This window comes from Eptesicus fuscus, chromosome 21 (assembly GCF_027574615.1).
Source record: "Eptesicus fuscus isolate TK198812 chromosome 21, DD_ASM_mEF_20220401, whole genome shotgun sequence".
Classification (NCBI taxonomy): Eukaryota; Metazoa; Chordata; class Mammalia; order Chiroptera; family Vespertilionidae; genus Eptesicus; species Eptesicus fuscus.
In genome coordinates, this window is record NC_072493.1 from 49,781,527 (window position 1) to 49,803,035 (window position 21,509).

Genomic DNA, 21,509 nt, shown 5'->3' on the forward strand with positions numbered 1-21,509 from the left:
GGTTCTATTTTCTCCCTGGGATGATTGAAAGGAAAGTTGTGTTCTGTCAGCATGGACAGGTGAATACTATGGTGTGATGTCAAACTTACTGTACTTTGGAAGGCAAAGCTTGATGTCATAAAATCACTCTTTTCAATATTGGTTGATTTTGTATTGCTGACCGAGGCCTTGAGAGAGAGTGTGCATGACTTTGTGGGTCTAATGTGCTGTCTGGTGCCTCTTATTGTAGAGGTCAATGGTCGCCCTGAACAGGTGGCCTTTATTGTGCTCCTGTGAACAATATGAATTACATTCTCTGTTCACAGTATGTATTACATAAGTATCAGCGATGTTTTATGGAACTACACTCCACGTGCTCTGAAGAGGCCATGTGTCATGATGTATGTGATTTCATAGGCTGGTGTCATTTGTTGTAAGACTCAGAGGTGGAATTAGTTTGGGAGATAAAAACTGTTTTCAGATTCATGGTAGACACTGTAGTTAAGCTGGATAAAAGTGCCTCTATTGGACATAAATCCAAATTTTTTCATGTCCTGTGGCTTGTATGATCTGAGAGAACTTCCATCACGACTTCTTGAAGCTGGCATCACTAGCAGACAAAATAAACTCCTGGTTTTGTGATTTTCTTTGGCCCCTTAGCATATTCATCTCAAGGTTGTTTCCCAACAGGCAAGACCTCAAAGCTAGAGGAAGGTTAACGCTGTAATCAGTCCCAGGATGTGTCTGTTGTAACCAGTCAGCATTCCTGTTGATTCCAGTGCCAATAGTCTTCCCTGCTTGACAGCATTTGCTGCCACTGAGACAAGGCTTGTCCTCCCAGGAAATGAGAACTGACCTGCAACAAAAGGCACCTTTCTCGTGTGTGCTATTTGGTGAGCCCTGACCTAGAGATAAAGCTGTGAAACTGTCACATGTGACTTAAACCACCTGTAACTCACACACAGGGTGGGGCAATAATGTGATCACAGTTGTATGTCTGGAAAATACAGAGATTGTTTAAGAAATTATTTTAGAAAATAATTTTATTCATTTTTTGGGAGAGAAAAAGTAGGACCATTGAAGAGAGAGGTAAACATAGATCTGCTGCCTCCTGCACGCCACAACTGGAAATCCATTTAGGGATGTTCACTGACCTGGAATCAAACCAGAGACCTCTCTAGGAATGGGATGACACCCAACCAACTGAGGACACTGGCTGGGTCAGAGTATATTCCTATATTATTATTAATTATTGTGATATATTCCATACCAATAACTCTATACCTTCTTTTGGCACACCCACTGTTTTCCTACATGCCTCTTATAATCTCTCTTTTTGCCTTTCTTGGCCCTCCATGCACTCAGGAATTTTCCATTCTTTAAATAGAATAGTTCATACTGTTCATAGTTTAATAGGCACTATTTGATGTGTACATTTTAACAGATACTGGTTTCTTCCATGCCACACAATCATTTGAGATTCCATACTAATGGTTGTGTGAAGAGTTAATTTTTTTTATTGCCGAGTAGTACTGGATTCTGTGAATTACCAGTTTATTAGTTGCTCTGTTTTTGTTATTTCCAGGTTTGGCGTATTATACATAACTCTTCTGGGAATATTTGCACTCAGTTCTCTATATAGACATATGTTTTGCTTATCACACTGTTGTGGAGGTGAATGTTTTCATTTAAGATATGCAGAACTGTGACCCAAAATGGTCATTCTCTTTGGCTTACACTAAGCCACAGTATATAAAAATCACAAATTTTCTGTTACCCTGCAAGGGCAAACAATGGTTAACCTTTTTAAATAGTAACCCCAGAAATGCATATCATGTTAACTCTAAATTCCATCTACTGAGTAATATTTTATGGTGAACATTTTTGATACATTTCTTTGTACTGTATTTATCTGCCTTTTAAAATTATCTGCTGAGAATCTTTTTCAAATTGTTTAATTAAATTTATCATTTTAACCGAAGGAGGACTTTGCAGCATTTAAGACATCTGCTTCAACTTCCCACATTCCTCAGTGACTCAAGTGACTCCTTTGCCACATGGAAGCATTGGTTTTGAGTACTGAAGGACAATTGTTTTATAGAGTGTGGAGGTGCTGTTTTGGGAGGACTCTAGGCCTTTGAGGATGATGGAGGATCCAAGTTTCCTAGAAATGAATAAATGGGTGGATGCATATGAGAGATAGTATAGGGGGCAAGTTCCTGGGCTCCTGAGTCCCCTTTGCGAATGAGGAACTGGATAGCCCTGGAGAGCACTGAGGGTCCATTGGGTTCCTAATCCCTGGAGAGCAGGTCACCCCCTTATCCTGGGAAATCTCAGGTGCCACCTAATAGAGGAAGGTGCCTGGGCTGCTGGGACCATGACTCCCGGACCTCCAATCTATGGTCATCTACTGAGTGTGCATGGCCTCCTGGTAACACTGGGGCCACGAGGCAATACAGGCTCAGTGCTCTCTGCAGTGGGGATGGGGAAAACCAGAAGGGACCACATTTAACACACGTTCTTGCACAGGATGAATGGAAACCACAGGATCACCACGGGTGTTAATGTCAGCGTTTATCCAATCAGCCCCACCTGATGGCGCACTCACCTGGGCACTGCAAGTGACAAAGAGGCTTGGAGGCAAAGTCGTTACTCATGTGAATTTAATATAGGTGCCAGGTTTCGTTCACTCCTATCCTCTTCCCAATCTGCTCTTTTAACATGTGGGTTCCGCAGTGAGGGAAGCGAGACAGCATGGATTTATTTACCCAGGGTCACAGTCAGAAGTGGGTTCTGAATTTTCTGCCAATGACATCTGACCAAACTCCCTTTCCTGAAGTTCACTCCAGTAAATATTGGCTTTGGGGCAGCTTTTGGACAAAGTCTCGGTGGATGAGGAGGATGCAAACCATCTTAACTTCCACTGTCATTCCCTACCAATTCCCACTCCCCTCTGTTGCCCCTGCACAGTCCCCCAAAGGAGGCTGGCACCACGGGGTCACCTTACTGGGGCCCATCAAGTAGGTCAGGTTCTGCTACTGACACCCTGATGGTGGCTGCAGCCAGTGATATGCTTTGACCAATGAAATGTGGTGGGAGTCCACCCTGTCACCTCTCAGAGAAGAGTCTGGGACTAGTGAGATGGCTGCCCTCTCTGTCCATCTCTGATAACACCCAGCAGGTACCTACATGTTCAATGTTTCCTTATGCTGCTTCCAGAAGAACCAGGGTGTTCATGTGCTATGAACAAGAAAGATATCTTCTTTACTTTAAGCCACTAAAATTTGGGACTGATTGTAACACATTATAACATCTAGCTGGTCCTAATGGTACCCCATCCCGTATGCTACCCTCTAGGAGGAAGCAGAGCCTAACAAGAGAAGCCAGAGCTCTGTTAGAGACACATGGGTTTGACTTCCAGCTCTGCCTTTATTAACTCTACAATCAGTCAATTTTCATTGTGTCTCAGAGCTTGGATTTCCTCCCCATTAAATCGATATTTAAACCATCTCAGGTTGCAGAGAGAATTAAATGAAACAATAATGAAGGTAAAGCCTTGAATCCAAGGCCTGGCACCTGTAGTAAAACATTCAGTAACTGTTAGCTGCTGAGCTTGACATTGTGTACTGACCGCAGACATACAAACAATGTAGGAAATGTCAATGTGTTGGCCTATGTGTACTTTTAAATTTTCTTTTTAAATGAGTAGGATAAGATTATGTATATTCTCTCATAGCCTGCTTTTTCTCTTAATAATGTCATATTTTCAGGTTAAAAGAATGATAGCCAGTCATGAGTGGCTCAGTATGTTGATCGTAGTGCTATGCACGGAATGTTTGCCAGTTCAGTGCTTATTTGAGGACACCTGTTATGGTAATGAGCTGCATCCCATTAGGGGTCATGTCACAGGCAGCTAATGTGTATTAGTCTCCTTCTTCTCACTTTAAAAGTCAGTTAAAATGCTTTTACATACATTTATCTATTACATTTGTAGTCTTCAGGAATAATTGAAATATACTTTTCACCTGAGGGAGCATTCTAAGCGTTGCAGATTCTGAAATAATGGTTCCAAACAAGAGTTTAGTTTTGTAGACTACACTCCCCAGAAACTTTTGACCAGCCTCTAAAACCTAATGTTGCCAGTTCCCAGTGTCACTTGGATGCCGCAGAACAATATTCGCAATGGGCAGTGAGTAATTGGGATCGTAGTGCCCCATGGGAGACTAGATTGCTACATTACCCAAAGGGCCATGCGCTAAGGAAGGCTGGATTCATCCAATGAAAGCCCAGGACAGGAGCCTGATCACTGTGCTCATTGGTTGGATCTTGACTTGGTGGTGAATTTGAGCTTTGCAGTGTGTTCACAGAATCAGAGGCTCCAGAATCACGCGGCCTCAGAGGCAGTGTCCCCGCAGTGTCTGAGGCTGGTTGAGTTACAACAGGCTGGAATTGAGTACTCCGTGCCCCCCAAACTACTTTCTGCTTCCAAATTTCAACCCAGCCTCACGTCATTTGGCCTCCAGCCTTGGGTGTGGGTGCCTGTCCCGTCCGGCAGCCCAGGTCTTAGAGCCACCAGAACAGTGAGTTGCTTGAAGGTGCCTCTTGGTGTGACTGGGTTGGAGAGGGTGACAGGCTGAAAAGCCACCTTGTGAGGCCGTGGTGGAGCGACTGAGGAGGGAGATTTGGGGAAACCTTGGCCTGTTTTATGCGTAAAGGCAACAAAGAAGATGAAGCTCAGTTTTGTGTGAGGAGTTTTACTTCATTTTCAGGAAGCTGCTGCCATCAATGGCTGTGAACTAAACTGGGACCAAGTGTGAGTTAGGGTTCTAAATTTTCTCAAAACTTCCCAGACGAAGAACAGACTAGAAGAGAGAGAATAGCATGCAGGGACGGGAAGGAAAAATTTTATGACAGCCCTGAGGGATGCAGGCATCACCCGGCCCCGGGGCTGGGCCAGGTCCCTGAGGAGCCTGACCACCTGGGTCCAGGCCATGGGTGCAGGCCCTAAATTTTCTGCACATGCAGAAGCGCTTAGGGGGACTGGGTTGTGGTGCTGATTTCAGGGCCTCACACTCTTGTGTCCTCTGAGGTAGTGAGGTCCTGGAACTATCCAGCCACTCTTCTACACCTGGGACCTGGGGACCTTGATGACACACCAAGCCCAGAATTCTAAGTCCAGGTCTGGTGTCATATGAAAGGTTCCTTTTGTTGGTAACCAGTGGAATGGGATGTGAGTGTTTTTTTTTTTTTTCAGGCATAGCGTCCTGTATATGTAACAACTTTGATTGAATACTTTGCTCATTCAGGAACCAGAAAGAGTTTTGCTTTTTTTAAATTAGTAACTGGTAAGAAAGGACAGGAATTGTGACATGTTGGAAGTGTGTTCTGCAGGTGATGGGAACAATGGGAGGTTTGGAGCAGTAGGGGCAAGTCATGTGGACTCTCCATGGCTGCAGCATCATGAATAATATAGATGGGGTGGAGGTGGTAAAAGACTAGGATGGAAGCCGCTGTGTTAGCCTTAGTGAATGTGAAGGTAACTGGCCGATGATGGTGGTTGTGGAGCTAAAAGAAGCAGTTGAATTCTGCATTAGTGTTTTAGGTGTGGCCACCTGGATTACCTAATTTGGAGGTTGAGAGAGAGGTAAGAGTCAGGGATAATTTGAAGGTTTGCATTTGGCAGCTGGAGGTATGTAAGGACCATCAGCTGAGATGAAGATATTCCTATTAGGAACTGTAATGTTATTTGGGGATACCAAAACTTCTATATTTTACCTGTTAGGGTTTCTGATAATTCAGGGAGCAGTTCATGAGACTCTGAAATTCTGAGGAGCCGTTCAGAATAAAAACTTCTATAAAATGTTGTTGGGTATGTAGGACCAGGTTGGGGTTGTAGATTATTTTCTTTCTTTTAATTTAAGGCCAAAGAGTGAGTTAAACAAGATGAGACTGCAGCTGTTGCCTATTTACTTGTTAAACACACACCAGCATAGTGTTGTGAGCCTTAGTCTGGGGTGTTGTCGTAAGTCTGGCAGATTTGCTGAGTGGCATGAATGGGCATCTGTGAGACTCACTGGGTATGGGCTAAGGGGCCTTAGGTGATGGGACGTGAGGGCTGAAGGCTGTGACTGGTAAAGGGACATCGGGTGCATCTCCAGTGGAAATGGCGTCTGTATATCTGAGATCTGATGTGGTTCTCGGTAACTGAGGTTGAAGGAAAACAGAATCAGGGAGGTTGGCCTCCATGGCAGAACTCAAGGCTGCTTCAATCAGTGAGTGTGAACACTCACAGTTGGTGTAGGACTTAATCCTGTTTGATTTTTCCAAGCAGTCACTACACCACACATGCTGAGTAATGAGAAGGAAGTCAAGGAGATCACCATGGAGGCTGTGGGATTGCAGGTGTGAGATAGGTGTGGGAGAAAGAGTGATGTGCCCTTGGAGTAGTCATGTGTCTTCATAGTTAAAGAGCCCTGACATTGACATAAGAGGGAATTAAGGTTGAGTCCATCTTTGGTGATGTCTGGAAACATGATATGGGGAATATCAGATGAATTTCTGTAAAGAGGCCATATTGTGGTGGTACATTCCTGGTCCAGAGCTTTATGTGCACACCCGCCTTTTGTTGTTGAGGGCTGTTGCAGTGATCAATAGGAAGGAGGTAGGCTACATCAATGTTTCTGGGCTTGAAAATATCCATTGGCATGGAGAGGGGAGAAGGGTAAGAGAGATTTACATTACAGAGGTGGTGGGGTAGAATTTTGGAAAAGAAGTTGATTAGGAAATAAACTGTGGTCATTATGGCACATTTATGTTACCTTTGAAGTTGTGCCTTTGGGAATGCAGCTGTGTGAGAGAAGTGTGGTTCAAAGAATTATGTGCAGCAGGTAGTGCAAAGTGATGACTTCAGCACCTTGGATTTAGGTTCAAAAGTTTTAACAATGATACAATAATGTTGTGAAACCCTGAATCGAGAGACAACAAGCTGATTGCCTGTCAAGCACAGTGTCAAATCATTCACAGTCTCCTTATGCACACCATCTCTCCCTGCCTATGATCATGACACCCACTGTATTGAAAAGGGGTGTGGTCTACATGTGAGTTCCAGAGCAGAGGTATTATCTACAAGATTATTTGCCCTTAATTGTGGGGGAATACACAGCATCAACTAGAACAGAAGGAGAGAATGGCTTTGACTGGACCAAGGCCTGGTATCTTTTCTGAGGTGGGGTGGTGAGGGAGCAGATGGATGTGGACGTTAGGGAATTTTATGAACATGAAATCCTAGGAGAAGTACTCATGATGGACTGAACTGTGCCAATTGTGACAGGAGATGAACTTTGAGGACGTGGCCATCACCTTCTCTGAGGAGGAGTGGCGGCTCCTTGATGAGGCTCAGAGACTTCTGTACTGCAAGATGATGGTAGAAGCTTTTGCCCTGGTCTCATCTGTAGGTAAGACCTTCACATCTCTCCTAGTGTCCTGAGGTGACGTCCTCTCTTCCTTTCTTCTCCGGATGTAGCTTTCACAGCCAAACCATCTGCTGTACCTGTTTTCCCCATTGTCCTGTCAATTGTACTGTGGCTGCGAGTGCTGAGTTTTGGAGAGACCTGAGCAAAGGACTCCATGATCTCCCTCACACCCTTTGCCTCAAATGGTGCAGGAAGTGTCTGGGAGTCATGATTGTTGCAAAAAGCTTAATGGGCCCAAGCTTGTCTATGTCCACATGCATGGCTTCCACTTCTGCACCATTCCTCCAGCTAAAGGCTCTTTGTGACTGCCTGTGCCAGGTGATGGTCTTTACTTGCATGAACCATGCATGGTTTTGTAAGACCTCCTTCCATTGTTTGTAATATTCTGTTCCCTGAATACTACTGCATGCTGTCTTACTCAGGTCATTGGTGGCTACTCACCTCTGTTGTCTTTCAATACAACTCAGAATATTGTTGTTCTATATGCTTGTACTGTGGAAGGTGCAAGGAGAACCCTGTTTTTTCACAAAGTGAACATACAGGATGACATAGGGTTGCCTGGCCCTCCTGAGTTGCAGCTGGGGGAGGTATGACATAAGGATGGTGTTTAGATCATACCAGGAATGTGTTCATGTCCAACAAGTTTCGGATGAGGTTCCACTGGCAGCAGCTCTTTTCTATCTTTTCATTCCCATGTTTGACACTTCCCTGACATATCTTTTAATCTGTGCCTTCCTGGGTTCTGGCCACCTTCACCGTCTTCCCTTTTCCATCACCTGTTCCTCTGAACTACTCTATATGCAGTTTTTCCCTTTTTTATTTATTTTATTTATTTATTTATTTTTTTTTTAATTTTTAAATTTCTTTATTGATTAAGGTGTCACATATTTGTCCTCATCTCCCCATTCCCATCCCACCCCTCTCACCACGCATGCCCCAACCCCCTGTTGAACTTAACCGTTGGATAGGCTCAAATGCATGCACACAAGTCCTTTGGTTGAACTCTCCCCCTCCCCCCACCCTCCTTTATCTTCCCTCTGAGGCCCGATAGCCCGATCGATGCCTCCTTGCTTCTGGTTCTGCTCTTGTTCCTCAGTCCATGTTGTTCATCCTTTCCCCTAGATGAGCGAGATCATATGTCACTAGATATACACTTATAAGAACTGAATGTGAGACGAGCAATAATAGTTATGCTGACAGGCAAATGAATCAGTCTGTAGCGAGCTTCCCCCTGGACCAACAGTTCTTTTGAGACCCAATTTCAATGTCCAGCAGTTCCCCATGTGTATATGTCAGCACTGACCCCTCAGCTCTGGATGGTGGACAAATGGTGGCAACGGAGGTCCGACTCCCTCTGGTTTGGTCTTGGCCAGACCCAGGGGCACGGCGTCACCCGGACTAAAGGGCACGTGGCCTCACCCATATCCAAGGGGCGCGTGGCCTCACCCGGGCCTGGGACCCAGCCTCACCCGGATGGATCCAGGGGCACACGGCCTCACCCGGACCCAGGATCCGGCTTCACCCGTACCCAGGTACGCTTGGCCTCTCCCAGACCCAGGGGCACGTGGCCTCACCCGGGCCTAGGTGCACAAGGCCTCACCCGGACCCAGGGACACATGGTCTCACCCGGACCCAGGGATGCTTGGTCTCTCCCAGACCCAGGGGCACGTGGCCTCACCCGGGCCTAGGTGCACGAGGCCTCACCCGGATCCAGGGACACATGGTCTCACCCGGACCCAGGGACGCTTGGCCTCTCCCAGACCCAGCGGCACGTGGCCTCACCCGGGCCTAGGTGCACGAGGCCTCACCCGGATCCAGGGACACATGGCTTCACCCGGACCCTGGGTCGCTTGGCCTCTCCCAGACCCAGGGGCACGTGGCCTCACCAGGGCCTAGGTGCACGAGGCCTCACCCGGATCCAGGGACACATGGTCTCACCCGGACCCAGGGACGCTTGGGCTCTCCCAGACCCAGGGGCACGTGGCCTCACCCGGGCCTAGGTGCACGAGGCCTCACCCAGATCCAGGGACATATGGTCTCACCCGGATTCCCTTTATTTTTTTAAAAAAATATATTTAATTGAATTTTTTACAGAGAGAAAGTGAGAAGGATAGAATAGTTAGAAAAATCAATCAGGTGCCTCCTTCACAGCCCGTAATGAGGATGTATCTGCAACCAAGGTACATGCCCTAGACCGGAATCTACCTGGAGCCTTTCAGTCCCCAGGCCAATGCTGTATCTACTCAGCCAAACCGGTTAGGGCTGCAGTATTTTTAAATATTGGCAGGCATATGTGCTTTGAGGTTCACAGAAGTGTTTCACTCTACACTGACACAAGCTTCTCATTTCTTGAATTTTAGCTGGAATAAGTTGTAGCCAACTTTCTGAACAGTTGGCACATGTCACCATCAGACAAGCCTTGTTGAACACTATTAGCAGACTCTTGAGCAGATGATCCAGGATCTGCTCCATGTGGTGCTTGCCATGATTGCTTCATGTTTAGTTTGAGGTCTTCCCTGTATGGTGATCTTCAGAGGCCCTGATCTTCAGAGCAGCATCTTATCAATATCTCCTTCAGATATTTTACTGTCTGACAATTTCATGGCACCAACATGTTATGTGCGACACACTTTTGTAATGAGACTTGTCCCTGTCACCATAGTCGACATTCATTTCATCACCATTTCTCTGTTTTCAGGTTGTGGGCATAAAACGGATGATGAGCAGCTGTGTTCTGAGCAGAGTGTATCAATAGAAGGAGAGTCACAGGTCAGTGTTTCTAGGACAACTGCAGCAACCCAGAGGACCCATCTGTGCAGGAGGTGTTTCTCTGTGTTCAAAGAGATTTTGCACCTGACGGAGTCTCAAGCATCCGATTTTGAGCAGAAAGCCTTCTTCTCCAATGCATGTATGAGAGACTTCGGTTTCAGTGCAAACCCTCATCAGCAACAGGGGGAAGTCAGTGGAGAGAAGCCCTGGAAAGGAATTGTGGACAGGGCCTCGTTTGTGACCAGTTTAATCTTCTACTTATCAGAGCTGGGTTCCACCCGTAGGGAGGTTCGGGGAGACTTCCCAGCCATGTCAGGGTTTCTCCAGCACCAGGCCACCCTCAACACTGAGGAGCCACACAGTGGTAGTGAGATTTCAGAGGAATTTCTCAATAGAAAAAGGCATCACCAATGGGATGAATGTGACAAAGCTGACAGCCCCAACCAGAACCTTGTTCAACATCCGGACTTCAGTTCTGGAGACGTGAAATATGAATATAATACATGTGAGAACGTTTTCAGATGTACCTTTAACCACAATAGACATAGGAGAGTTCACACTGGAGAAAAGTCCTATCCATGTGCTGACTGTGGGAAGTCTGTCAATCAAAGGTCTTCCCTCATCAAACACTACAGAGTTCACACTGGGAAAAAACCTTACAAATGTAGTGAATGTGGGAAATCATTTAGGCGCAATTATGACCTCTTTATCCACAAGAGCGTTCACACTAGAGTTAAACCATATAACTGTAGTGAATGTGGGAAATCATTTAGGGGCAATTATGACCTCTTTACCCACATGAGAGTTCACACTGGGGAAAAACCATATGAGTGCAGTGACTGTGGGAAGTCCTTCAGCAGTAGCTCGACTCTCCTTCGACACCACAGAGTTCACACTGGAGAAAAACCATATAACTGTAGTGAATGTGGGAAATCATTTAGGCGCAATTATGAGCTCTGTATCCACAAGAGAGTTCACACTGGAGATAAACCATATGAGTGTAGTGACTGTGGGAAGTCCTTCAGCAGTAGCTCGACTCTCATTCAACACCACAGAGTTCACACTGGAGAAAAACCATATAACTGTAGTGAATGTGGGAAATCATTTAGGCGCAATTATGAGCTCTTTATCCACAAGAGAGTTCACACTGGAGAAAAACCATATGAGTGTATTGACTGTGGGAAGTCCTTCAGCAATAGGTCTAATCTTCTTCGACACCACAGAGTTCACACTGGAGAAAAACCTTACAAATGTAGTGAGTGCGGAAAATCATTTGGGAGCAATCAAGACCTCTTTACCCATAAGAGAGTTCACACTGGAGAAAAACCATATGGGTGTAGTGAATGTGGGAAATTTTTTCGTCGCAACAATTACCTCTATATCCACCAGAGAGTTCACACTGGAGAAAAACCTTATAAGTGTAGTGAATGTGGAAAATCATTCAGGCAAAATTCCAATTTCATGCAACACCAGAAAGTTCACACTGGAGAAAAGCCATATGAGTGTAGTGACTGTGGGAAGTCCTTCAGCAGCAGCTCTAATCTCATTCGACACCACAGAGTTCACACTGGCAAAGGGACTTATGAGTGTATTCAATGTGGGAAATCTTTTTGCTCTAAATCTTTCCTCATTCAACATTTGAGAGTACACACTGGAAAAAAGCTTTAAATGTGCAGGGAATGTTTTACGTTCGCACTCAGAATAACAACCACAGAGGAGAAAATTTTACCCAATTTACCTGAATGCAAGCCCCTTTATCAGAACATACACTGAGGTAGATGCCTCCTACGTTAAAGGTATAAGTGACACTTTCAGAAACTAGATTGCAATTGCTAATCTACTCAGGAATAGAAACTGATGTCATAGAAGAATTAGTCTGGAAGATATTTCACCCGTATCCCCTGGCTCACCTGACGAGTGTGAATCTGTCACCACCCCTGCATGTGCTTGAGAAAGTTATGAATATTCTGAGCTCCTGGATGAATCTTCATTCCTTTATTTCTGACCAGAGAATTGACCTGATCCAGGTTTTGTCCGGAACCCACTTCATCCACTAAGAAGTGCTACCTCTTTCAGATACATTGTGGGTCTCACATTATGCTGTGATGAAGTGTTTCAGGTTCCAATTCATCAGACTGCAAACCTCTTGCTATCCTTTGCTGTGGTTTATGATCTTTATGTAAAAGTGGTTTTTTTGTGTGTGTGTTTTTTTGTACTTTAATTTTGTTGGTTCTATTTTCTCCTTGGGATGATTGAAAGGAAAGTTGTGTTCTGTCAGCATGGACAGGTTAATACTATGGTGTGATCTCAAACTTACTGGACATTGGAAGGCACAGCTTGATGTCATAAAATCACTCTGTTCAATATTGGTTGATTTTGTATTGCCGACCGAGGCCTCGAGAGAAAGTGTGCATGACTTTGTGGGTCTAATGTGCTGTCTGGTGCCTCTTATTGTAGAGGTCAATGGTCGCCCTGAACAGGTGGCCTTTCTTGTGCTCCTGTGAACAAGATGAATTACATTCTCTGTTCACAGTATGTATTATATAAGTATCAGCGATGTTTTATGGAACTACACTCCACGTGCTCTGAAGAGGCCATGTGTCATGATGTATGTGATTTCATAGGCTGGTGTCCTTTGTTGTAAGACTCAGAGGTGGAATTAGTTTGGGAGATAAAAACTGTTTTCATATTCATGGTAGACACTGTAGTTAAGCTGGATAAAATTGCCTCTATTGGACATAAATCCAAATATTTTCATGTCCTGTGGCTTGTATGATCTGAGAGAACTTCCATCACGACTTCTTGAAGCTGGCATCACTAGCAGACAAAATAACCTCCTGGTTTTGTGATTTTCTTTGGCCCCTTAGCATATTCATCTCAAGGTTGTTGCCCAACAGGCAAGACCTCAAAGCTAGAGGAAGGTTAACTCTGTAATCAGTCCCAGGATGTGTCTGTTGTAACCAGTCAGCATTCCCGTTGATTCCAATGGCAATAGTCTTCCCTGCTTGTCAGCATTTGATATCCACTGAGACAAGGCTGGTCCTCCTAGGAAATGAGAACGGACTTGCAACAAAGGGCACCTTTCTCGTGTGTGCTATTTGGTGAGCCCTGACCTAGAGATAAAGCTGTGAAACTGTCACATGAAAATAAACCACCTGTAACTCACACACAGGGTGGGGCAATAATGTGCTTACAGTTGTATGTCTGGAAAACACAGAGATTGTTAAAGAAATTATTTTAGAAAATAATTTTATCCATTTTTTTGGGAGAGAAAAAGTAGGACCATTGAAGAGAGAGGTAAACATAGATCTGCTGCCTCCTGCACGCCACAACTGGAAATCCATTTGGGGATGTTCACTGACCGGGAATCAAACCAGAGACCTTTCCAGGAATGGGATGACACCCAACCAACTGTGGACACTGGCTGGGTCAGAGTATATTCCTGTATTATCATTAATTATTGTGTTATATTCCATACAATAACTCTATACCTTCTTTTGTCACACCCACTGTTTTCCTACCTTCCTCTTATAATCTCTCTTTCGGCCTTTCTTGGCCCTCCATGCACTCAGAAATTTTGCATTCTTTAAATGGAATAGTTCATACTGTTCATAGTTCAATAGGCACTATTTGATGTGTACATTTTAACAGATACTGGTTTCCTCCATGCCAGACAATCATTTTGAGATTCAATACAAATGCTTGGGTGAAGAGTTAATTTGTTTTATTGCCGAGTAGTACTGGATTCTGTGAATTACCAGTTTATTAGTTGCTCTGTTTTTTGTTATTTCCATGTTTGGCATATTATACATAACTCTTCTGGGAATATTTGCACTCAGTTCTCTATATAGACATATGTTTTGCTTATCACACTGTTGTATAGGTGAATGTTTTCATTTAAGATATGCAGAACTGTGACCCAAAATGGTCATTCTCTTTGGCTTACACTAACCACAGTATATAAAAATCACAAATTTTCTGTTACCCTGCAAGGGCAAACAATGGTTAACGTTTTTTAATAGTAACCTGAGAAATGCATATCATGTTAACTTGCTCTACTTTTATTTCCATCTACTGAGTAATATTTTACGGTGAACATTTTTTATACATTTCTTTGTACTGTATTTATCTGCCTTTTAAAATTATCTGCTGAGAATCTTTTTCAAATTGTTTAAATAAATTTATCATTTTAACCGAAGGAGGACTGCGCAGCATTTAAGACATCTGCTTCAATGTCCCACATTCCTCAGTGACTCAAGTGACTCCTTTGCCACATGGAACCATTGGTTTTGAGTACTGAAGGACAATTGTTTTATAGAGTGTGGAGGTGCTCTTTTGGGAGGACTCTAGGCCTTTGAGGATGATGGAAGATCCTGGTTCCTGGAAATGAATAAATGGGTGGGTGCATATGAGAGATAGTATAGGGGAAAGTTCCTGGGCTCCTGTGTCCCTTTTGCGAAGGAGGAACTGAATAGCCCAGCAGAGCACTGAGGGTCCATTGGATTCCTAATCCCTGGAGAGCAGGTCACCCCATTACCCTGGGAAATCTCAGCTGCCACCTAATAGAGGAAGGTGCCTGGGCTGCTGGGACCATGACTCCCGGACCTCCAATCTATGGTCATCTACTGAGTGTGCATGGCCTCCCGGTATCACTGGGGCCACGAGGCAATACAGGCTCAGTGCTCTCTGCAGGGGGGATAGGAAAAACCTGAAGGGACCACATTTAGCACCGCTTCCTGAACAGGATGAATGGAAAACACAGGATCACCATGGATCTTAATGTCAGCGTTTTCCCAATCAGCCCCACCTGATGGCGCACTCACCTGGGCACTGCAAGTCACAAAGAGGCTTGGAGGCAAGGTAGTTACTGATGTGAATTTAATATAGGTGCCAGTATTCGTTCACTCCTGTCCTATTCCCAATCTGCTCTTTTAACATGTGGGTTCCACAGTGTGGGAAGCGAGACAGCAGGGATTTATTTACCCTGGGTCACAGTCAGAAGGGGTTCTGAGTTTTCTGCCAATGACATCTGACCAAATTCCCTTCACTGAAGTTCACTCCAGTAAATATTGGCTTTGGGGCAGCTGGAGGACAAAATCTCGGTGGATGAGGAGGATGCAAACCATCCTGACTTCCACTGTCATTCCCTACCAATTCCCACTCCTCTCTGGTGCCCCTGCACAGTCCCCCAAAGGAGGCTGGCACCACGGGGTCACCTTACTGGGGCCCATCAAGTAGGTCAGGTTCTGCTACTGACACCCTGATGTTGGCTGCAGCCAGTGATATGCTTTGACCAATGAAATGTGGTGGGAGTCCCGCCTGTCACCTCTAACAGAAGAGTCTGGGACCAGTGAGATGGCCGCCCTCTCTGTCCATCTCTGAGAACACCCAGCAGGAACCTACATGTTCGATGCTTCTTTATGCTGATTCCAGGAGAACCAGGGTGTTCATGTGCTATGAACAAGAAAGATATCTTCTTTACTTTAAGCCACTAAAATTTGGGACTGATTGTAACACATTATAACATCTAGCTGGTCCTAAAGGTGCCCCATCCCATATGCTACCCTCTAGGAGGCAGCAGAGCCTAACATTAGAAGCCAGAGCTCTGGTAGAGACACATGGGTTTGACTTCCAGCTCTGCCTTTATTAACTCTACAATCAGTCAATTTTCATTGTGTCTCAGAGCTTGGATTTCCTCCCCATTAAATCGATGTTTGAACCATCTCAGGTTGCAGAGAGAATTAAATGAAACAATAATGAAGGTAAAGCCTTGAATCCAAGGCCTGGCACCTGTAGTAAAACATTCAGTAACTGTTAGCTGCTGAGCTTGACATTGTGTACTGACCGCAGACATACAAACAATGTAGGAAATGTCAATGTGTTGGCCTACATGTGCTTTTAAATTTTCTTTTTAAACGAGTAGGATAAGATTATGTATATTCTCTCATAGCCTGCTTTTTCTCTTAATAATGTCATATTTTCAGGTTAAAAGAATGATAGCCAGTCTTGAGTGGCTCAGTTTGTTGATCGTCGTGCTATGCACGGAATGTTTGCCAGTTCAGTGCTTATTTGAGGACACCTGCTATGGTAATGAGCTGCATCCCATTAGGGGTCATGTCACAGGCAGCTAATCTGTATTTGTCTCCTTCTTCTCACATTAAAAGTCAGTTAAAATGCTTTTACATATATTTATCCATTACATTTGTAGTCCTCAGGAATAATTAAAATATTTTTTTCACCTGAGGGAGCATTCTAAGCGTTGCAGATTCTGAAATAATGGTTCCAAAGAAGAGTTTAGTTTTGTAGACTACACTCCCCAGAAACTTTTGACCAGCCTCTAAAACCTAACATTGCCAGTTCCTAGTGTCACTTGGATGCCCCAGAACAATATTCTCAATGGGCAGTGAGTAATTGGGATCGTAGTGCCCCATGGGAGGCTAGATTGCTACATTACCCAAAGGGCCATGCTCTAAGGAAGGCTGGATTCATCCAATGAAAGCCCAGGACAGGAGCCTGATCACTGTGCTCATTGGTTGGATCTTGACTTGGTGGTGAATTTGAGCTTTGCAGTGTGTTCACAGAATCAGAGGCTCCAGAATCACGAGGCCTCAGAGGCAGTGTCCCCGCAGTGTCTGAGGCTGGTTGAGTTACAACAGGCTGCGATTGAGTACTCCGTGCCCCCAAACTACTTTCTGCTTCCAAATTTCAACCCAGCCTCACCTCATCTGGCCTCCAGCCTTGGGTGTGGGTGCCTGTCCCGTCCTGCAGCCCAGGTCTCAGAGCCACCAGAACAGTGAGTTGCTTGAAGGTGCCTCATGGTGTGACTGGGTTGGAGAGGGTGACAGTCTGAAAAGCCACCTTGTGAGGCCGTGGTGGAGCGACTGAGGAGGGAGATTTGGGGAAACCTTGGCCTGTTTTATGCGTAAAGGCAACACAGAAGATGAAGCTAAGTTTTGTGTGAGGAGTTTTACTTCATTTTCAGGAAGCTGCTGCCATCAATGGCTGTGAACTAAAGTGGGACCAAGTGTGAGTTAGGGTTCTAAATTTTCTCAAAACTGCCCAGACGAAGAACAGACTAGAAGAGAGAGGATAGTAGGCAGGGACGGGAAGGAGAAATTCTATGAAAGCCCTGAGGGATGCATGCATCACCCGGCTCCGGTGCTGGGCCAGGGCCCTGAGGAGCCTGAGCCCGAGGTTCCAGGCCGTGCGTGCAAGGCCTAAGTATTCTGCACATGCAGAAGCGCTTAGGGGGACTGGGTTGTGGTGCTGATTTCAGGGCCTCACACTCTTGTGTCCTCTGAGGTAGTGGAGTCCTGGAACTATCCAGCCACTCTTCTACACCTGGGACCTGGGGACCTTGGTGACACACAAAGCCCAGAATTCTAAGTCCAGGTCTAGTGTCATATGAATGGTTACTTTTGTTGGCAACCAGTGGAATGGGATGTGAGTGTGTTTTTTGTTTTTTTTTCAGACATAGCATCCTGTATATGTAACAACTTTGATTGAATTCTTTGCTCATTCAGGAACCAAAAAGAGTTTTTTTTTTTTTAAATTAGTAACTGGTAAAAAAGGACAGGAATTGTGACATGTTGGAAGTGTGTTCTGCAGGTAATGGGAACAATGGGAGGTGTGGAGCAGTAGGGGCAAGTCATGTGACCGAGGTCTCATTGGACTCTCCATGGCTGCAGCATCATGAATAATATAGATGGGGTGGAGGTGGTAAAAGACTAGGATGGAAGCCGCTGTGTTCATCTCAGTGAGTGTGATGGTAACTGGCCCATGATGGTGGTTGTGGAGCTGAAATAAGCAGTTGAATTCTGCATTAGTGTTTTAGGTGTGGCCACCTGGATTACCTAATTTGGAGGTTGAGAGAGAGGTAAGAGTCAGGGATGATGTGAAGGTTTGCATTTGGCAGCTGGAGGTATGTAAGGACCATCATCTGAGATGCAGATATTCCTATTAGGAACTGTACTGTTATTTGGGGATACCAAAACTTCTATATTTTACCTGTTAGGGTTTCTGATAATTCAGGGAGCAGTTCATGAGACTCTGAAATTCTGAGGAGCAGTTCAGAATAAAAACTTCTCTAAAATGTTGTTCGGGATGTAGGACCAGGTTGGGGTTGTAGATTACTTTCTTTCTTTTAATTGGAGACCAAAGAGTGAGTCAAACAAGATGAGACTGCAGCTGTTGCCTATTTACTTGTTAAACACACACCAGCATAGTGTTGTGAGCCTTAGTCTGGGGTGTTGTCGTAAGTCTGGCAGATTTGCTGAGTGGCATGAATGGGCATCTGTGAGACTCACTGGGCATGGGCTAAGGGGCCTTAGGTGATGGGACGTGAGGGCTGAAGTGTGTGACTGGTAAAGGGACATCGGGTGCAGCTCCAGTGGAAATGGCGTCTGGATATCTGAGATCTGATGCGGTTCTTAGTAACTGAGGTTGAAGGAAAACAGAATCAGGGAGGTTGGCCTCCATGGCAGAACTCAAGGCTGCTTCAATCAGTGAGTGTGAACACTCACAATTGGTGTAGGACTTAATCCTGTTTGATTTTTCCAAGCAGTCACTGCACCACACATGCTGAGTAATGATAAGGAAGGCAAGGAGATCACCATGGAGGCTGTGGGATTGCAGGTGTGAGATAGGTGTGGGAGAAAGAGTGATGTGCCCTTGGAGTATTCATTTGTCTTTATAATTAAAGAGCCCTGACATTGACATAAGAGAGAATTAAGGTTGAGTCCATCTTTGGTGATGTCTGGAAATATAATATGGGGAATGTCAGATGAATTTCTGTAAAGAGGCCATGTTGTTGTGGTACATTCCTGGTCCAGAGCTTCAGGAAAATTTATGTGCACACCACCTTTTGTTGTTGAGGGCTGTTACAGTGATCAACAGGAAGGAGGTAGCGTACATCAATGTTTCTGGGCTTGAAATTATCCATTGGCATGGAGAGGGGAGAAGGGTAAGAGAGATTTACATTACAGAGGTGGTGGGGTAGAATTTTGGAAAAGAAGATGATTAGGAAATAAACTGTGGTCATTATGGCACATTTATGTTACCTTTGAAGTTGTGCCTTTGGGAATGCAGCTGTGTGAGAGAAGTGTGGTTCAAAGAATTATGTGCAGCAGGTAGTGCAAAGTGATGACTTCAGCACCTTGGGATTAGGTTCAAAAGTTTGAGAAATGATACCATAATGTTGTGAAACCCTGAATCTGGAGACAACAAGCTGATTGCCTGTCAAGCGCAGTGTCAAATCATTCACAGTCTCCTTATGCACACCATCTCTCCCTGCCTATGTTCATGACACCCACGGTATTGAAAAGGGGTGTGGTCTACATGTGAGTAACAGAGCAGAGGTATTATCTACAAGGTTATTTGCCCTTAATTGTGGGGGAATACACAGCATCAACTAGAACAGAAGGAGAGAATGGCTTTGACTGGACCAAGGCCTGGTATCTTTTCTGAGGTGGGGTGGTGAGGGAGCAGATGGATGTGGACATTAGGGAATTTTATGAACATGAAATCCTAGGAGAAGTACTCATGATGGACTGAACTGTGCCAATTGTGACAGGAGATGAACTTTGAGGACGTGGCCATCACCTTCTCTGAGGAGGAGTGGCGGCTCCTTGATGAGGCTCAGAGACTTCTCTACTGCAAGATGATGGTAGAAGCTTTTGCCCTGGTCTCATCTGTAGGTAAGACCTTCACATCTCTCCTAGTGTCCTGAGGTGACGTCCTGTCTTCCTTTCTTCTCCGGATGTTGCTTTAACAGCCAAACCATGGGATGTACCTGTTTACCCCATTGTCCTGTCAATTGTACTGTGGCTGTGAGTGCTGAGTTTTGGAGAGAACTGAGCAAAGGACTCCATGATATCCCTCACACCCATTGCCTCAAATGGTGCAGGAAGTGTCTCTGAGTCATGATTGTTGCAAAAAGCTTAATGGGCCCAAGCTTTTCTATGTCCACATGCATGGCTTCCACTTCTGCACCATTCCTCCAGCTAAAGGCTCTTTGTGACTGCCTGTGCCAGGTGATGGTCTTTACTTGCATGAACCATGGGTGGTTCTTGTAAGACCTCCTTCCATTGTTTGTAACATTCTGTTGCCTCAATTCTACTGCATGCTGTCTTACTCAGGTCAGTGCTGGCTACTCACCTCTGTTGTGTTTCAATACAACTCAGAATATTATTGTTCTACATGCTTGTACTGTGGAAGGTGCAAGGAGAAAGCTGTTTTTTCACAAGGTGAACATATAGGATGACATAGGGTTGCCTGGCCCTCCTGAGTTGCAGCTGGGGGAGGTATGACATAAGGATGGTGTTTAGATCATACCAGGAATGTCTTCATGTCCAACAAGTTTCGGTTTAGGTGCCACTGGCAGCAGCTCTTTTCTACCTTTTCATTCCCATGTTTGACACTCACTGACTTATCTTTTTATCTGAGCCTTCCTGGGATCTGGCCACCTTCACCGTCTTCCCTTTTCCATCACCTGTTCCTCTGAACTACTCTATATGCAGTTTTTTCCTTTCTTTTTTTGAAAAAATATATTTAATTGAATTTTTTACAGAGAGAAAGTGAGAAGGATAGAAAAGTTAGAAAAATCAATCAGGTGCCTCCTTCACACCCCGTACTGAGGATGTATCTGCAACCAAGGTACATGCCCTTGACCGGAATCTACCTGGAGCCCTTCAGTACCCAGGCCAATGCTGTATCTACTCAGCCAAACCATTTAGGGCTACAGTATTTTTAAATGTTGGCAGGCATATGTGCTTTGAGGTTCACAGAAGTGTTTCACTCTACGCTGACACAAGCTTCTCGTTTCTTGAATTTTAGCTGGAATAAGTTGTAGCCAACTTTCTGAACAGTTGGCGCATGTCACCATCAGACAAACCTTGTTGAACACTATTAGCAGACTCTTGAGCAGATGATCCAGGATCTGTTCCATGTGGTGCTTGCCATGTTTGTTTCATATTTTGTTTGAGGTCTTCCCTGTATGGTGATCTTCAGAGGCCCTGATCTTCAGAGCAGCATCTTATCAATGTCTCCTTCAGATATTTTGCTGTCTGACAATTTCATGGCACCAACATGTTATGTGCGACACACTTTTGTAATGAGACTTCTCCCTGTCACCATAGTCGACATTCATTTCATCACCATTTTTCTGTTTTCAGGTTGTGGGCATAAAACGGATGATGAGGAGGTGTGTTCTGAGCAGAGTGTATCAATAGAAGCAGAGTCACAGGTCACTGTTTCTAGGACAATTCCAGCCACCCAGAGGACCCATCTCTG

At 44.9% G+C, this 21,509-nt stretch overlaps 2 protein-coding genes across 2 annotated transcripts in view; both read left to right on the forward strand.

Annotated features, from left to right (window-relative positions):
* Nucleotides 1–7,756, forward strand: part of LOC129147566 (zinc finger protein OZF-like) — a 17,638-nt gene extending 9,882 nt beyond the window's left edge. The window contains exons 3-4 of the mRNA XM_054710107.1: nucleotides 7,310–7,429; nucleotides 7,643–7,756. Of these exons, the coding sequence (XP_054566082.1) occupies nucleotides 7,310–7,429; nucleotides 7,643–7,756 (234 nt within the window). The remainder of the gene's footprint in view (nucleotides 1–7,309; nucleotides 7,430–7,642) is intronic.
* A 2,773-nt stretch (nucleotides 7,757–10,529) lies between these two features.
* Nucleotides 10,530–20,238, forward strand: LOC129147567 (zinc finger protein 664-like). The gene is made up of 4 exons (XM_054710108.1): nucleotides 10,530–11,528; nucleotides 11,610–11,780; nucleotides 19,792–19,911; nucleotides 20,125–20,238. The coding sequence occupies exons 1-4, from the start codon at nucleotides 10,530–10,532 to the stop codon at nucleotides 20,236–20,238; spliced, it is 1,404 nt and encodes a 467-aa protein (XP_054566083.1).
* The last annotated feature ends 1,271 nt before the right edge of the window (nucleotides 20,239–21,509 follow it).

What these genes read in the sequence shown, in the direction of transcription:
- LOC129147567 (XM_054710108.1), top strand. Translation starts at nt 10,530, where the DNA reads ATGTCAGGGTTTCTCCAGCACCAGGCCACCCTCAACACTGAGGAGCCA. An exon ending in ATCTCATTCGACACCACAGA is followed by an intron (nt 11,781 to 19,791) that starts GTTCACACTGGC and finishes CAATTGTGACAG; the next exon opens with GAGATGAACTTTGAGGACGT. An exon ending in CTTTTGCCCTGGTCTCATCT is followed by an intron (nt 19,912 to 20,124) that starts GTAGGTAAGACC and finishes CAAATGGTGCAG; the next exon opens with GAAGTGTCTCTGAGTCATGA.